A 16950-nucleotide genomic window follows, 5' to 3' on the forward strand; every position below is an offset into this window, starting at 1 on the left:
AATATTAAATATTTGTTCGAAACGGAAATTAATTCCGGAGTCGGAAATATTAAATATTGTTCGTATCGGAAATGAATTCCGGAATCGAGAATTTAATCGGAAGCGTATCGTACGAATTAGCATCGGACGAGGCCTGCCAGACGAAGGCCCAGCACGAAGCCGGGCCATCGCCCAGCAAGCCAAGCGCAACAACCACACGCCAAAGCATACGACCAGGCCCAGCGCAAAAGCCAGGCCCAGCCGAAGCTTGGGCGCGCGCGCGGGGCTGCCACGAGTGGGCTGGCGCTGTGCGTGGGCCGCAAGGCCTGCGTGCGGTGCTAGCGTATTACTCGAAGTGTGTTACTCGAATCCTAAGGCTACCGGGATTCGTCATATGATTAAATCTAATCCTAAAATATTTAGTTTATTTAATTAGAGTCCTAGTAGGATTATAATTAAATAAATTAGTATCCTAATAGGATTCCAAATCCTTTTCCATAACTCTATAAATAGGTGCCTAGGGTCACATATTTACAGAGAGTTTTCAAGTATTCAAAGTGAGTTTTTGAGAGAAAAATTCAGTCACACAATTGCCCAAAAGTGCCGAAAATAATAGTACCTTTAAGGGCGATTCTAGTTGGTCAATCTTAAGGCGGATCCGGACGTGCTGTGGACTATCTACGGAGGGACGACACTTGGAGTCCTAAAGACTTGTTCTTGTTCGGTTCGGGCGCAGCTAGGGAAGGCACGCAACAAAGAGTATGCATCTAAACTATGCTAAATGATTATGTGTAAATAATATGTTTTCCTGGCTTAATGGTTTTTTCCGCATGATTTATGAATTGTCATATGTATCATAACCTTACATCACGAACTTGTCATGTCTGGGTTATTTGACGCCACTCCATACTCTGATGTCGAACCTTAGTTTTATGACGACACAATCTCGACACATCTCTATCGACGCGCGCTCCAATATTGACTCGTACTTTGATGACGACACTGTCTCGTCACATCTTCCGTCAACATACACATGCTGACCTCGGACCCGTACTTCGATGACGACACGATCTCGACACATCTTTTGATGATGACACGGTCTCGGCACATCTTTTGATGACGACACGGTCTCGGCACATCTCCTGATGACGAGGTGGGTTCGCCAGGGGTTCGTACTCATGGATCTGCTCAAGGACATGACCATTGGGGGCACCAAATGGTTCGAACAAAGGGGTTTTGTGGGCGACACGCCAATCGAGATCGATACGACGGTTAAGGCCGAAAGTGTCTCAACGATACTGGTGCGTGGAATTGGTGGCGATGGAGGTTGCGGATCTGATATGAGATTGTAGAACTTTATTCTCCCTATGGAGAAGGCTGATGTGCATCTCCATGGTCTTGAGACGGCGATTAACATCATTGGATGAGATTGGGAATGCAGACATGGTGGAGAAGTGGGTTTTTTTTAGTGAACGGATGAGATTATCAGGCTATTCTTGATTGTCAGCCCCACGGTGGGCGCCAAATTTTTTTGGACAAATTCTACCTAGGGTCGAATTCGTCGTTGGGAGGGGGTGCTAACAATCCGAATAAGCAAGACAATATGAAGATGATGAGAACAAGGATAGGAAACTCTTACGGAAAGGGGAAGATGGGTAGTATATTATTATGAAGTGTGAATAGAATACATAAAATGAGCCTACAATTCCTATTTATACACGAATCCTTGTTTGTAACATAAATCGAGCATTAAATCAAGGAGTAATTGGGTGTAACTCCCATATCATTCAATGCTTGTAACCGTCCCTTGCTTTCAGCATTGCTTTCAATGTTTGTAACCGTTCCTTTACTTTAGCCATTTCCCTTGATCAATGCCCATAGCCTTTATTATTGTCTTGATGGCTATCATATGACCCTTTGAATGGTCCACCTTGCCACACGAGGAGGGTATTTTCCCGCCCAAACAGATACCAACATTCTTTTTGTGAAGTAACAATATGTATAATGTGTGCGTATAACATGGTGCCATGTCATTTGCCAAGTAATGCCTACACGTGGAGATATATCATCCGTTGCTTTTAAGATTTAATAATATATTAAGATTATGTGTATTGATTATTCGATGATTTTTAATATTTTTATGACTAGCTACTAACATTTTTCATTGTAGGTACAATTAATAATACGGTGTATTAAAAGTACGGTTCATGCATTACATTCATTTTGTTATGTCTTAATTGATTTATTTCGTAAACCAACATAAGTTGGTGGAGTTGGTGGGGAACTCACATTGTGACTTGGAGGTCACAAGTTCGAGCCCCATCAACTGCGAAATGTTTGGGAGTGGCTCAAGCGATGACCTGCGGAGCTGGGCTGGTTCACCTGTGCTAGGTGCTGGTTCAGTTAGGGTCCCTTCTTCTTACCTATTATATATATAAAAAAAATTGATTTATTTCGTAGGTATAATTTAATAAAATGCACAAATTGTACACTTGCATATTTATTAATTATCTTTATTATTTTCTAACCATATTTTTTGTAGGATGTTATCTATTAATCCCTCTGTATTTTTTTAGGAGTCACACTTATCATTTTCGGCCGTCTTCTAATAGGAGACACACTTCCATTTTTAGTAATTTTTCTACCCACATTCTAACTATTTACCATATCTATCCTTTAGGGACAACCACTACAATAAAATTAATCTCTATTTTGATTAAAACACTTTTCCCATCATCTTTTTCTATTTGTTTATTACTCCCTCCTCCATTTTTTTTGGCAAATAGGGGAATATATTACCAAAAGGGAAAGAGCAACAGCTTAAGAAACAACAAGGAACAACCAAAACACAAAGGCCAAACAAGCCCACAGAAAACCTAGAAACTAGGCTACAACATCAAAACATCAAAAGATGAAGATCAGACTTTCTACATCTACAAGCTACTCTAAAGATTGTTGCTTTAACTATCTGATCAGTAGCTTGATTGTGACCAGCAAAGACCCTCTGGTTTCTCTGAATCCATAAGCCATAAACAACTTCAGCAAACACAACAGTGAACACCTTTACTGACCCCAGTAGACCTCTTACACATTTTGACAACAAACTGAACCTCCTGATCAAAACCAAGATTAGGGCTCTGAATCTTAAGTAACTGCAAAACTTGCTGCCACACACTTGCCCTGAGTAAGAACACTGGAAGAATAAATGCTGCAGAGTTTCCAGTTCAGTACCACAAAGAATGCACATTCCATCAGTGGAGATGCCCCAATGCTGCAATCTATCCTTGGTAGGTAGCCTACCTTGTACAACAAGCCACAAAATGAATAAGCTCTTTGGGCTATCCAGATTATTACACAACAGCCTTCTCCAAGTAATTTTAGGAAACTGACCAAGCATAGCAGCATACATTTTCCTAATTGAGAAATCACCACCTGCAAAGAACACCTTCTTACACTCAGAGTTCATATCCAGAATCTCCCTACAACTCCAAATCTTCTTAATCACCCAACATGCAGAAGCAGGTAGAGCAATAGTGAAAAGATTCTTGCCTTTGATGTAATAAGCATTAACCCACTTAACCCATAGAGCATCATGTTGAAAGCAAGATCCCACAGGAGTTTTAGAATAGCTGCCTTATTCCAAAGATGGAAAATTTTCACATTTTGACCACCTTCCACCCTAGGCTTACACACAGAATCCCAAGCAATTGGTGATTTTTTTGAAGTTTTAGTGTCACCAGTCCACAAGTAGGTTATGCAGATCCTTTCAATCTCCCTCATAACTTTCGTTGGGAGCATGAAAGTTTGGCTTCAATAGGTTTGCAGGCTGAACATGATTACCTTGACTAATTGAAGTCTTCCTGCACAGGAAAGCTTCTTTGACATCCATGTTGTAACTCTGGCATATAACTTGTCAATAAGAGGCTTGCATTGGCCAACAGTCAGCTTAGAACTAGAAAGAGGTACCCCCAGATACCTAAAAGGCAAGGAACCCTTAGAGATACCAAGAGAACCCATAATTGCTTCTTGCTCCTCATGATGAACACCAGAAAAGTACACCTCTGTCTTATCCATGTTTGCTTCCAAACCAGAAGCTTTAGAGAAACATGTGAAAGCTTAAAAAATTAACTGCAAGGAGATAAGATCACCTCTAGCAAACAACAAAAGATCATCAGCAAACATCAAATGAGTCAACTGCATCTTTTCACATTTTGGTGGAAGTTAAAGTCAGGATTTGAAACAAGAGCTTTCATACACCTGCTCAAGTACTCCATACAGATGGAAAACAAAAATGGGGAAAGTGGATCCCCTTGTCTAAGACCCTTCTTAGCAGAAAAATGAGGCATAGGTTTACCATTGACAAGGCACTACTACATTTTTAATCAAATGCGACGGTTTAGAAAAACCTAATGCGACACCTCACATAGAACCGTTGCATTAGATAGAGCTAATGCAACGGTTTCCTATATAACACACCTGAAAGTTGTGCTAATGTAACGGTAGTGATAAACCGTCGCATTAGATTATCTAATGCAACACCTTGCTAGGCTAATGTAACGATGGTAAAAATAAAATATCTAAGTGCGCGCGTGGCCTTTTGCTCTTTTCCCTCCCATTATTTCCTAAAATTTCAAACCCCATTCCCCAAAATTTTCAAGCCCTAGCTGCTCGAATTGTTACCAAAAAAAAAGAGATGACAACAGAAATTAAAAACACAAGAGAGGAGAGAGACTGAGAGACGATTTTCGCATCAATTTGCAAATCGCAAACACCAATTCGTAGTTCTAGGGTTAAGAGGGTCTGTAATTCGCAAGTGGAGGGTTTAAAGGGTCTGCAATTCATAGTTCGAGGGTTTAGAGGGTCCGCAACACCACCACGAAGAAGGAAGAGGACGACGAAGGATGGAGATGGGCCATCCATTCAAGTTGTAATCCTGTAAAACAGATTCATAAACTCTCACAAGGTTTGCTATTTCGATTAAATTTCTGGCCAAATTTCTTGAATTACGTTTAAGGTTTACCATTTTTTTTGTCTTGAGATCTCCGGGAAGTCAATTAATACTTGATATTCCATTATTAAAGTGAATTTTTTTTTGTTGTTGGATCGCATTCCGTAGGACTCATCCATGTCTAGGCCCAGAAAGGTATGAGCGCTATGTCATTTTTTGTCCAAAGTTTGGTATATTCTGGCTGCTTGTTTTATTCTCTGGAAATAACACACTATTGCTATCTTGGTAATTCAGATTTTGAGAAATTGATGTGAACAATGGCGGAACTTGTGTTTTTAACTTCAATAAAACGGGAGAAGCTATGCTTTATTCTCTGAACATGACTGCCCACATGTACACCGATCACACTTATATGTACTAAATCGTGTTGCTGCTCTTGAACGGGAAGGGGGCTCACTAGAGATTAACTCAATATATGTGTAAATAAATGTTGTCCTAGCATGAACATTCTGATCCCTTACCTACAATACATTAATACATTGATTTCAATTGGCTGTAATGCTTTAATAGTTTGTGGAAATTCACTGTCACTTGTCGCCGTTGTCGGTTTTAAAGATGTCACTGCTTATATATGTGAGGAGATATTGGGGATTTAGCAACTGATATATTTAGTTAAATAGTTTCATGTCTTCCTCTTGTTTTAGTTTTCTTCGATTTTCAGGATAGACTTCCTTCTTTTTTAACTTCTATTATCTCCATTGATCTAAACTTATTAGCCCTTCTCCAATTTGAGTGGCCCTGATATGAACTTATTTAAGGCCGTGTTGTGTTCTATTTTCCGTTTAAATAAGGGTCGATAAAGTTTTCAAAATGTTCCATGGGATAGGCTTTAAGGTGTTGCTAACTTTTACTTTAGTTTTTAATACGAAGTATAATTATTATTTTTTGTTATAATCTGGTTTAGAAGAATAAACTATACAAATTAGTAAGCTGTTAGTCATATCTATATGTGAAGTAAAAAAATCATCAAAGAGTTTTGTTATTTTGGTCAAGAAATCATCATGATTTATTTAATTTGTTGATATATTGTGAGTTGTATATGGTATTGATATTTTGTTTCAATTTTTATTAAATTTTGTTTGTGTGGTAATTTGCGAGCACATTTGGGGAGCACTTCTGATGGCTGCACAGTCCCTCTTGCGTCTTGATATTGCAGAGCTTGCAGCAGAAGAAATTTTGAGACTGGAACCTAATAACGCAACCCCACTTGTGGTTATGTCAAAGATATACTCCATTTTAGGAGAAAAGGAGGCTAAAGAGGTCAGATGGACACAAAAATCTAGGGGTATACTAAAAACTCTAGGCTGTAGTAGGATTCCTGGTGACAGAAAACGGTAACTAGTTTGTGTTGGAGATCAACCTCGCATAAATCATAATTGTGATGATTGGGGAACATATCCAGACATGTTTTCCTTGTTGGTATTATCTAGTTGATCATGAAAGATTTATGATGGGAAGATGCACTTAAGTAGTAATCTAGTTGCCTTAACTTTACAAACCAGGAGATACCACAGGTTTGCCCCTTTCAAGGTTAAGACATGAAATATTCATCCTACTATTAAATATTCATCCTGAGCTGAATTTTTATGTTTACTTCTTTTAGAATGCTTAACAGAGCTTTTGTGTACTGTTTACTTCAATTTTTATTAAATTTTGTTTACGTACACAATCATGTAAAAGAATTGTAATCCTTATACATGTTCTAACAAATGTGTATATGCAGGTGACTAAATTATGTGACTTGGGGACAAATGATAGTGTTTTTTCAGTTGGATGGGCTCAACGGGGGACACATCTAGTTGTTGGTACAAACGATGGCAAAGTCCAAGTAATTAACGCTTGTTTTTTACTAAAAATTGTTTCCTTTGAAGTTTGAAGATATTTAGGTCAGATATTGAGATTTATAAATTGTTGTATACAACTCCTCAGCAACATTAACATGTGGAGCATTGCTCTTAACAGATTTGGGATGCTTCTCGGTGCAAAAGGATTAGAACTATGGAAGGTCATCGGTTCCGTGTAGGTGCGCTAGCGTGGAGTTCTTCTGTGTTGTCTTCTGGTAGCCGAGATAAAAATATATTCCAATGAGATATACGTGCTCAGGATGATTATGTCAGTAAACTAACTGGACACATGTCCCTACTTCCTTTTTCAAGCTAGTTCTAGGAAAACATCTCAAGTACAGGTAAAAACATCGGTGTGTTCTTTTTGACAATGTAGCATGCTAATAGAACTACGAAAATGTGCATTGTTGAACTGCTGATTATCAGTAATTAACTTTTGTGTTCTGCATTCATTTGTTTTGCCTCCTGGTTGCAGTTGCTGTTATTTTTCTCACAAGCAGCCAAATCTAGATGGTGCGGAGAAAAAAATGTTAGATTTATATTGTGAGAGGTCAGGAATACAAGATGTAATACAGCTCTTGATGTTGGATAAGGATGGGGGTCACTCTCCTTGTACATTGCACATATATACGGTAACCTTACTGTAACCTCTGTTGTGGAGCTTTTTCTCTTTCACTTGTTTCTCCCAACATGGGATGGCCTTAGTACAGCTTGAGCTTATTGAACCAAAATAAGACACTATAGGACAATATGTTTTTGGGCTTGTTTAGGAACATTGGTTTTTTTCCTCTTTTAATGTTGGTGGAAAGCTGCAAACACCAGTACACTGCCATTTCTGCCCTACTTATTGGGTTTTGCACATGCTTGTCTAACACCCTCAGGATCTGAACAGCAGCCTCAAGGTGTGAATCATCACAGAAATGCAACGCCCCTCGCTGTATTATTGTTCCTGCTCAGCTTGGTTCAAACTTTAAACACAATTTCTACTTCCTCCGTCCCAAAGCAATAAGTTGTATTTGATTGGACTCATTTTAAGGATTTGAGATTTTCATTTAAAAATAGTCATATCTAGGTATTGCTTACTTTTTTGTGAAATTTCATGCTTTATTTGAATAAACATGAAATTTATTAAATTATTTAATTTATCGTGTTTTAGCTAGTGCACCATCTCTAACTTGTGCCCATTCGTGATTTAAACTTGTAGGAGCATGGTGAGCTAAATGGAGAAGAAATGTAGATTTAGAAATGACACGGCGGAGGCTCTTGTTTGTTTTTGAGTCATTTAGTGATTTCTAGTAATGTACGTTGAATTTGTTTACGTGGATTTTAATTTTATGCATTTTGTCATTAAAAACACTAAATAATTAGTGAACGACTATTTTGTAATCCATGTGTCCTATGGGCACTAATATTGTAATATTACTCTTTAAGTCAATGAAAATCTTTTATTATTGACATCCTTTCTTAATTTAGAATAATAATTTTAATTATTATTATTATTTATTATGAATCAATGAACCCGTTGCATTAGGTGCTCAACAAATTTATTTTGACAATAAATTACCGTCGCATTAGGCTAAAACGTGTTGCATTAATTATTTAAGCCATTGTAGATATCCGTCGCATTAGCTAAAATAACCGTCGAATGAGCTAAAATAACCGTCGCATTAGCTAAAATGCCCGTCGCATTAGCTAAAGTGCCCGTCGCATTAGCTAAAGAACTAATGCGACACTCCATCTAAGGACCGTCGCATTAGATGTTTATCTAATGCGACGGTATTAATTTCCCGTTGCATTAGGTCACTGATCGTCGCATTAGGCCTAATGCAACGCCACCGGATGCAAGGGTCATTTGTCGTTGCATTAGGTCTAATGCGACGGATTTTGATGCCTAATGCAACGCTCTTAGGCGTTGCATCTGATAAGAAATGTAGTAGTGAGGATAGAGTAAGACACAGTAGTAACACAAGCTTTAATCCACCGAATGAATTGAGTAGGGAAGCCTAACTCCTGCATAACCATGAAGAGAAAAGGCCATTCTACTGAATCATAGGCCTTCCTCAAGTCTACCTTAACCATACACCTGGGAGACTATGAGCTCTATTGTACCCCCTGATCAATTCAATGGCCACTATAATATTATCAGAGATACTTCTCTGAGGGACAAAACCAGCTTGATACTCAGAAACAACCTCAGTAACAACTTTTTGCAATCTCGCAGTGAGCACTTTAGACACAATCTTATACACAGTGGTGCAGCAAGTAATAGGTCTGAAGTGAGAAATAGAAGTGGGGCAAGGTATTTTTGGAACCAGAGTTAAAGAAGTGCAGTTAAAATTACCCAACATACCACCAACACCAAAAAAATCAAAGACAGCAGCATATATATCCTTTTTCAGAATTGGCCAATTCTTCTTAAAAAAGAAAGAGTTGAACCCATCAATACCAAGAGCTTTAAAGGAGTCAATACCAACTATGGCTTCATCAATTTCCACTGTGGTTATAGGCAGACACAAGAGAGCTCTGGCCTCTGGAGAGAGTAGAACACCATCTCTAATAGTAGGCAAATCAATACTAGGCAAGGAGACAGCAGCTGAACCCAAGAGTTTCTTGTAAAAACCTCCAATTTTTGCCTTGATAATTGTTGTATAAGTAATCTCCTTACCATCATCATCAAGAAGCATGTGAATCTTGTTAATACAGTATCTCTCCTTCATTGCAGCATAGAAATAGTGGTGATTAGAGTCACCCACCTTCAGCCATTGAATTCTAGATATTTGTTTAAGAGCTTGTTCTTCAATTCCGAGCCACTTTTTCATTCAAATAAACAAACAAACATTGTTTTTGTTTTTCTTGAATGTGAGTCTTTCTGTGTTTGAAAACAGAAATTTAGATTTGCTGATTATTGAACAAAATAGCCATTAAGTTCCAGCCTTGAGAGGACTTAAAACAAACTTGATGACCCTACAACTAATGTAGCATTACCATAATTCATTTCCCACTTGTAGGTCATTAGTGTAGCCTAGCTTCCATCATTTGAGTTATTACTGAAGTAAAAACCTCAAGCGGTATATGATACCAAGGAAGTTTGATTGCTAGGTTACTTTTCTTTAAACATAAACTTATAGGTAGAAACGGAATTGTAAATTTCTTTCACTTGTTCCTTGTTTTCCTATTTCTTGTACCCTTTCTTATAGTCTTAAGAATTGAATTCTTTAGTGTTGACTTTTATACTTTGTTAGACATGTCCAATGTCACTCCAACAAAGTTCTTACCATTTTATTTATGTTGAATATTTTGCTTCAACTAGATGATCTTACCAGAAGCTTCTAAAGTTCTCTAAGCATCGATGTATTTCGAATATCTAGGGACTAGACTCATTCGAGAATTAAATGGACAAAGATATTAGGTTGTTAACCATAGGTAAAGCTGAGCGTTTAAACTCAATACTTTATGATCTCAAAACTACATTGTATTTTGAATTCACAAACACCAATCGGTTTTCTATTCGACTTTGATACTCGAAAACAACCATAAAAGTCGCTAAAAGAAACGTACATTTTAAATTGCTCACTTTCTCTCATTTCCGTGAATCGTTCTTGGATTCACTACCAATCGAGAAAATTTACTAGCTTAAGTTGTATCACCAAATCAAAAATAACCTAAGTCCACTAGCTAGGTAGCAAGGGAAGTCAGGATCGAATCCACAGGGAAACAGGCGTTCTTTCTACTATCAATTAATTAATCTAGACTATTGTGAACAAGAGTTGGTTTGATGGTTTGCTAAAACTACGGCGATAATTAAACAACTAGGAATCAATATATTAAGGAATCTAGGGCATAGGTTCACCAACAAATAACAATCCAGGACAACGAATAATCACGATAATCAACAAGGTAGTTAATTAGACTAGCATGCTCTCTCGAATCGATACTAGTCACAGACTTAGAATTAACGGGCTCTCGCTACGTATTAATCCTAATTCCACCTATTAACACAAGCCTAAACATCAAATTGCATCTCTCGAATCTTAATTTGATATTGCATAACTACCACAATTAATCCCGCGCAAATCTAATTGTATAGTGAAATAAACCAATCAATAGGAATTAATTACAATGCCAACAATCACAATTATCAATATCCCTTCATATTAATCATGGATTCCCAAACCCTAGAAATTAGACTACTCAAGCATATGAACAATAAACAAAGCAATTAGCATGATTGAAAACATAATTAAGGGAAAAACAAAAGATTGAAATAAGAACAATACCTAATTAAAGAACAATGGCAAATGAAAGCTTGAATTTTTTATTGAAAATAAACTAAATGTTTAGCACAAATTAGAGAGAAAAACTAAGTGTTTTATACTAGCATATGAGATAATAAGATATCCAACTAAATTAACTAAGGGCTATATTTATAGTTTAGCCCAAAAACACAAGAGAAAACCGGAATAAAACTAAAGTAAACCGCGCGCTAAAGGCTCCAGGGTTGTCATCGCCCGGTCGGGCGGCTGCTCGAAATCCGCCCGACGCGCGCAAGGCTGCCCGGCGGGCGGAGGGAGAAACTTCTGAAAACATCTGCACGCCCGCCACTAGCCCGTCGGGCGGAGGGAGAACTTGCTGCTGCTGCCTTTGATGGGCGCCCGATGGGCACCGGGCGAAGATCCGCCCGTCGGGCGCCTGCTGCCTGCTCCTTTATGCTTGCTCGCCCGGTGGGCGAGGGGCAATCCACCGGGCGGAGGGCTAAGTGATCCCCCCTTCGTCCGCAACACCGAGTCTAACTTTCGGGGCTCGATCATGAACATCTAGGGCTCCCGTAAGTCGACAATAGTCGTCCCGAATCCCCTCGGGATCGTGTAGTGGCCTAAATCATCATGATAAAGGAAATAATTCCCTTGGTCCAAGTATGCATTCAATGTTAAGTCTAATGAATGCGGTTCAGTATTAATTAACAAGTTAATAATTCAGTGAGATCAAGTGAGCTGAATGCCTAGCTAGAGGCCGCTTCAGTTCAAGTGGAATTAATGATATTAATCCACAGCTTACTCTTGACTGAAACCGTAGGGTCACACAAATAGTACGTAAACGGATCAAGTATTTAATGGCATTAAATACTCCATCTATGGATATTCGGAATCGACGGATCTTGGTTTCAGTGGGAGCTGAGATCGTCACAGGCAAGAAATGAATACTCCGGAAACGATGATATTGCCGGAAACGGAAATATGGATCGTATCGGAAATATAAATATTATCCAAGTCGTAGATGTTGCCGGAAACGGAAACATGGTACGTATCGGAAAATATTATCGGAAATGGAAATATTGCCGGAATCGGAAATATTGCCGGAAACGGAAATATTGTCAGAATCGGAAATATTATCGGAATCGGAAAATAATTCCGGAAACGGAAATATTAAATATTTGTTCGAAACGGAAATTGATTCCGGAATCGGAAATGTTGAATATTGTTCGTATCGGAAATGAATTCCGGAATCGGGAAATTAATCGGAAGCGTATCGTACGAATTAGCATCGGACGAGGCCTGCCAGACGAAGGCCCATCACGAAGCCGGGCCATCGCCCAGCAAGCCAGCGCGCCACAAACGCACCAGCCAAGGCTGCGCCAGGCCCACCGCAAGGCAGGCCCAGCGCGTGCCAAGGCTGCGGCAGCGTGTGGGCTTGCGGCAGTGGGCTTCGAGCTCACGGGCTGCGCGCGCGCGCGCATGGCGCCCCTCGTGGGCTGCTGTGCGTGCGTGTGTGTTTGTGTGCTACTCGAATCCTAAGGCTACCGGGATTCGTCATATGATTAAATCTAATCCTAAAAGATTTAGTTTATTTAATTAGAGTCCTAGTAGGATTATAATTAAATAAATTAGTATCCTAATAGGATTCCAAATCCTTTTCCATAACTCTATCAATAGGTGCCTATGGTCACATATTTACAGAGAGTTTTCAAGTATTCAAAGTGAGTTTTTGAGAGAAAAATTCAGTCACACAATTGCCCAAAAGTGCCGAAAATAATAGTACCTTAAGGGCGATTCTAGTTGGTCAATCTTAAGGCGGATCCGGACGTGCTGTGGACTATCTACGGAGGGACGACACTTGGAGTCCTAAAGACTTGTTCTTGTTCGGTTCGGGCGCAGCTAGGGAAGGCACGCAACAAAGAGTATGCATCTAAACTATGCTAAATGATTATGTGTAAATAATATGTTTTCCTGGCTTTATGGTTTTTCCGCGTGATTTATGAATTGTCATATGTATCATAACCTAACAGTGGTATCACGAGCCTCTTATTATTTTCATAATCTAAATTGCATGAACATGGTTAAATATTACAAATTTGCAAGAATTAAAAGGGGTGATTAATTTTCGTAATTGTTAATTAATTGCAAATTGCGTTTATTTAATTATACGTACGCAGTTTTCGGCAGTTTCTTCGTTACTCATCCAAATCGAGTGTTTTTTGTGTCAATTCCGCATGTAAAAGGCATTCTAAAATTTTGACAAAAATTATTTTTTTCTGCCGAACCCAGAATTCTCAAATTCGAAGCCTAACTATGACTTTTCGGAGGTTTTAGTTTTTCGAATGCAAAATTTCGTAAATTTAAGATGTTAAATTAAATATTTGCGATTCTTGTTGATAAATCTTGAATTTTTGATTGACCTACTGTATATGTTTAACAAGTTTGAATGCCTAGCCTTGTTAATTATGCAATCTAATTTGTAATTATGATTAATTTGTTGAAAATTAGAATAATTTAGAATTAATTTGATTTTCATAATTAATTATAATTTAATTAGATACCTATGATTAAAAACCACCATAAAAATTGTAAATTTATGATAAATTTTAAATTTTTATGACCTAGGCTTGAATCCATGTTAATCGGAAATCAATTGAATAATTAATTTTCGATTTTTCGCCCTAAAATTATGAAATTAATATTATTTATTAATTTGTCATTAATTTTAAATATAAATTTTTTAAATTTTATGCGATTCGCTCATATAACTTGCACGCACAAAGCAATGGACGCTACGTGTAACCCTTAAGGGGTGTTGTATAGTGCGGGCATGTGACGACGAGCAAGGGAGCTCGTCGCCCATGCGGCACGAATGCAATGAGCAAGGCCATGGTGCACGAGCACAAGGCAGCAGCCCTGCCTTGTGTCGTGGGCTGTGAGCAATGGACGAATGGGCAAGGGCGAAAGCAGGCACAACAGTCGCGCGTGGGCAGCAAGCGAGCTGCGCCAAAACGCGCACTACCTCGCGCGCAGCGAGCGCAAGCTCGCGTGCCACGAATGCTACGCACAGCGTCGATGCCTCGCGCAGCGAGCGATGGCTCGCAGGATCGAGCGCTGGCAAGCGCTGGCGAGCGCGCGCAGCGAGCAATGGCCCGCACAAAGCGAGCGCTGGCAAGCGCGAGCAGCGAGCGCTGGCTCGCATAAAGCGAGCGCTGGCGAGCGCACGCAGTGAGCGCGCGCAGCGAGCGCTGGCGAGCGCGCGCAGTGAGCGCGCGCAGCGAGCGCTGGCTCGCATGAAGCGAGCGCTGGCGAGCGAACGCAGCGAGCGATGGCCCGCGTGTATCGAGTGCTGGCGCGCGCAGCGAGCACCAGCTCGCGTGATGTCTTGCGAAGGAGAGCAGCAGCAGCGATGCGACGCAGCGCATGGGCTGCGCGCACATGGCCAGCGATGGCTGTGTGCGTGTGGCCCATGGGCGTACGTTGCGTGGGGTTGTTGCGTTGCGATTAGATCGTTTTGAAATTTTAATTTGAAATTTTCAGTTTACGTAATTTTAATTAATTTTAAAATTAATAATTTAAATTATTTTCTTGGATTTTAATTTTGAATATTGTAATTATAATAAATTTTATTTATTCTAATTATTTTACTAAAATTAAAATCATGAATTAATTTAAATACGACTGAAATTAAATTAAACTTTTGGATTCAATTATAAATTTATATGAGCTTTAAATTTTAATTAAATTTGTATGTTTCCGGTTAGACTAGAAATACATTTTTATGTTTAAAATTAGTAAAGCATATGAATTTATTGGTTTACGTGGGAGCCCTTTTAGTCATAAACTCTTGATTAGGTCTACAAATCCTTAAGGTTAAAACAACTTGATTAGAATTAATAAGGACTGAATAATTGGTAGATTATTGGTGCCCTTGATTAATTGCTGCAAATGTTTACGTGATGCATAATGTGTTTTACTAACCAGCTATGTGGGCCATTCATGATAATGAATGGGTGAATGGTATATATTGTATATGTACTGTTTTGCAGGTTATGAAGTGACTAGTATGGCCCAAATAGGATAGAAAATATGGTCTGCGTACCATTAATTTGAATGTAATTGGTCTAAAGTACCAAAGTTGTTTTTCAAATCAAATATGGTCTGCGTACCATCAAATAGTTGTAATTAGTTTTAATTATAGCTTATCCTATTTGAAGAAAATGGTGCCTCCCACGGAGATTTTCAAGACGGACTTTGAAGTTAAAGCTTCAAGATGAAGTCGGACCATACTAGATCACATTTATCTTATGCATGTTTTAAGTTATTTATTGCTTTTAAATATGTCTTAAAATGCATGAGATCAAAAGCTTGATTATGTTGCATGATTAAGGATTTTAGTTCACTTAAAATCTAACCAACATAGTAAGAGCCTTAAGTTCCAAACTTAAAAAATTGAGTTAAAAGGTGCCATGCCAAAATATACACTTGCTTGGATATCCTTTACATCAATCTAGTAATAGTTTTCGCTCAGCGAGGTGTTACTTATTGGTCCTAAAGGGGCAAGGTACACAAATAATTGTGAGTAGACCTGGTTATTGGACAGGGTAGTCCATTGGATATAGGGTTAGGGTCACGTTAATAGGGCTTTTATTGGGTAGGGCTCTTATTGGACAGGGCCTTTATTGGACAGGGTCATTATAGGGTCAAACTTATACTACAATTATTTTGAAAATTAAAATAGTAATGATACAAAAAATTACATGTATAGCTTCGTATTTACTTGTACTTGCACATGGCTCTTTTGTTTTTCATTTTTCATTGCTCGTTTATTGACCCGCCCACTAATGACCCGCTATTGACCCGCGACCCGCTTTTGACCCGCCCATTATCGACCCGCTAAAAATGACCCTTTCAATACCCGACCCTCTTTTGACCCGCACCGACCCTGACCCGCCCCGCCCGATAACCAAGTCTAATTGTGAGTACATGTTAGTTTTGGTGAAACTCAACGATATAAGTAAGGAGTCCTTTTATGTCGTGGCAAAATCGATAGGTTTACCTAATAAGTTCTTAGACGTACCTATCAACCAAGAATAGTTTCTAGACTATTAGCAAAAGGCTTTTGCTTACCTAAGATGTTTTAGGATTAAGTCGACAAACTGTGCTTAGTTCTTCAATGATTTTAGGATCTTGGAATCATTTTATTCACACCTGCCGGAACACATAACTTGAATAAAATGCTTAATAAACATTGAATTATGCATGTATGCTAGAATTTAAGTTTATTAAGAGAAACTGTGAATGGTTATTTATTTGTTTATTCTTTTCAATTGTAGTTTTAAATATGGCAAACAACAATTCATTCAACATTCGATCAATTCTCGAAAAGGAGAAGTTGAACGGGAAGAACTTCCTTGACTGGCAAAGGAACTTGCAAATAGTTCTTATGCAGGAAGAAAAGGAGTATGTCCTAGAAGAGGCGATGCCCGAAGCCGCAGGCGACGGGGTCACTCAGGCAGCCCTCAATCGTTGGATTGATGCCAACAAGGATGTGAAATGTCTAATGCTCGCCACCATGAGTGCGGATCTACAGAAAACGTTCATCAACTCAGATGCTTTCACAATCATCAGTGAGTTGAAGAACATGTTCCAAGATCTGGCTCGAGTCGAAAGATTCGAGACTCATAGGCAAATTCTTGAGACCAAGCTTAAGAAAGGCGAGCCCGTAAGTCCACATGTTCTCAAAATGATTGGACTCATTGAGAATATGAGTCGGCTGGATCAGCAATTTTCTCAGGAAATGGCTATAGACACCATCCTCCATTCTCTTCATAGCGGGTATGATCAGTTCAAACTGAACTACAGT

At 38.9% G+C, this 16950-nt stretch overlaps 1 protein-coding gene across 1 annotated transcript; it reads right to left on the minus strand.

Annotated features, from left to right (window-relative positions):
* Positions 1–2875: 2875 nt before the first annotated feature.
* On the minus strand, positions 2876–4325 carry LOC130465522 (uncharacterized). The gene is made up of 3 exons (XM_056834313.1): positions 4175–4325; positions 3820–4073; positions 2876–3553 (listed from the first exon to the last, which is right to left on the minus strand). The coding sequence occupies exons 1-3, from the start codon at positions 4323–4325 to the stop codon at positions 2876–2878; spliced, it is 1083 nt and encodes a 360-aa protein (XP_056690291.1).
* Between the last annotated feature and the right edge of the window lie 12625 nt (positions 4326–16950).

The sequence above is a fragment of the Spinacia oleracea genome, chromosome 1, assembly GCF_020520425.1.
Source record: "Spinacia oleracea cultivar Varoflay chromosome 1, BTI_SOV_V1, whole genome shotgun sequence".
Taxonomy (NCBI): Eukaryota; Viridiplantae; Streptophyta; class Magnoliopsida; order Caryophyllales; family Amaranthaceae; genus Spinacia; species Spinacia oleracea.

Excerpts from the sequence above, each read along its gene's own strand:
- LOC130465522 (XM_056834313.1), bottom strand. The coding sequence starts at position 4,325 with ATGCCTCATTTTTCTGCTAAGAAGGGTCTTAGACAAGGGGATCCACTT. Across the intron at positions 4,074-4,174 it reads CCAAAATGTGAAAAGATGCA|CTTCTGGTTTGGAAGCAAAC; the intron begins GTTGACTCATTT and ends GTTTCTCTAAAG. Across the intron at positions 3,554-3,819 it reads GAAGACTTCAATTAGTCAAG|TGGGTTAATGCTTATTACAT; the intron begins GTAATCATGTTC and ends CTATGGGTTAAG.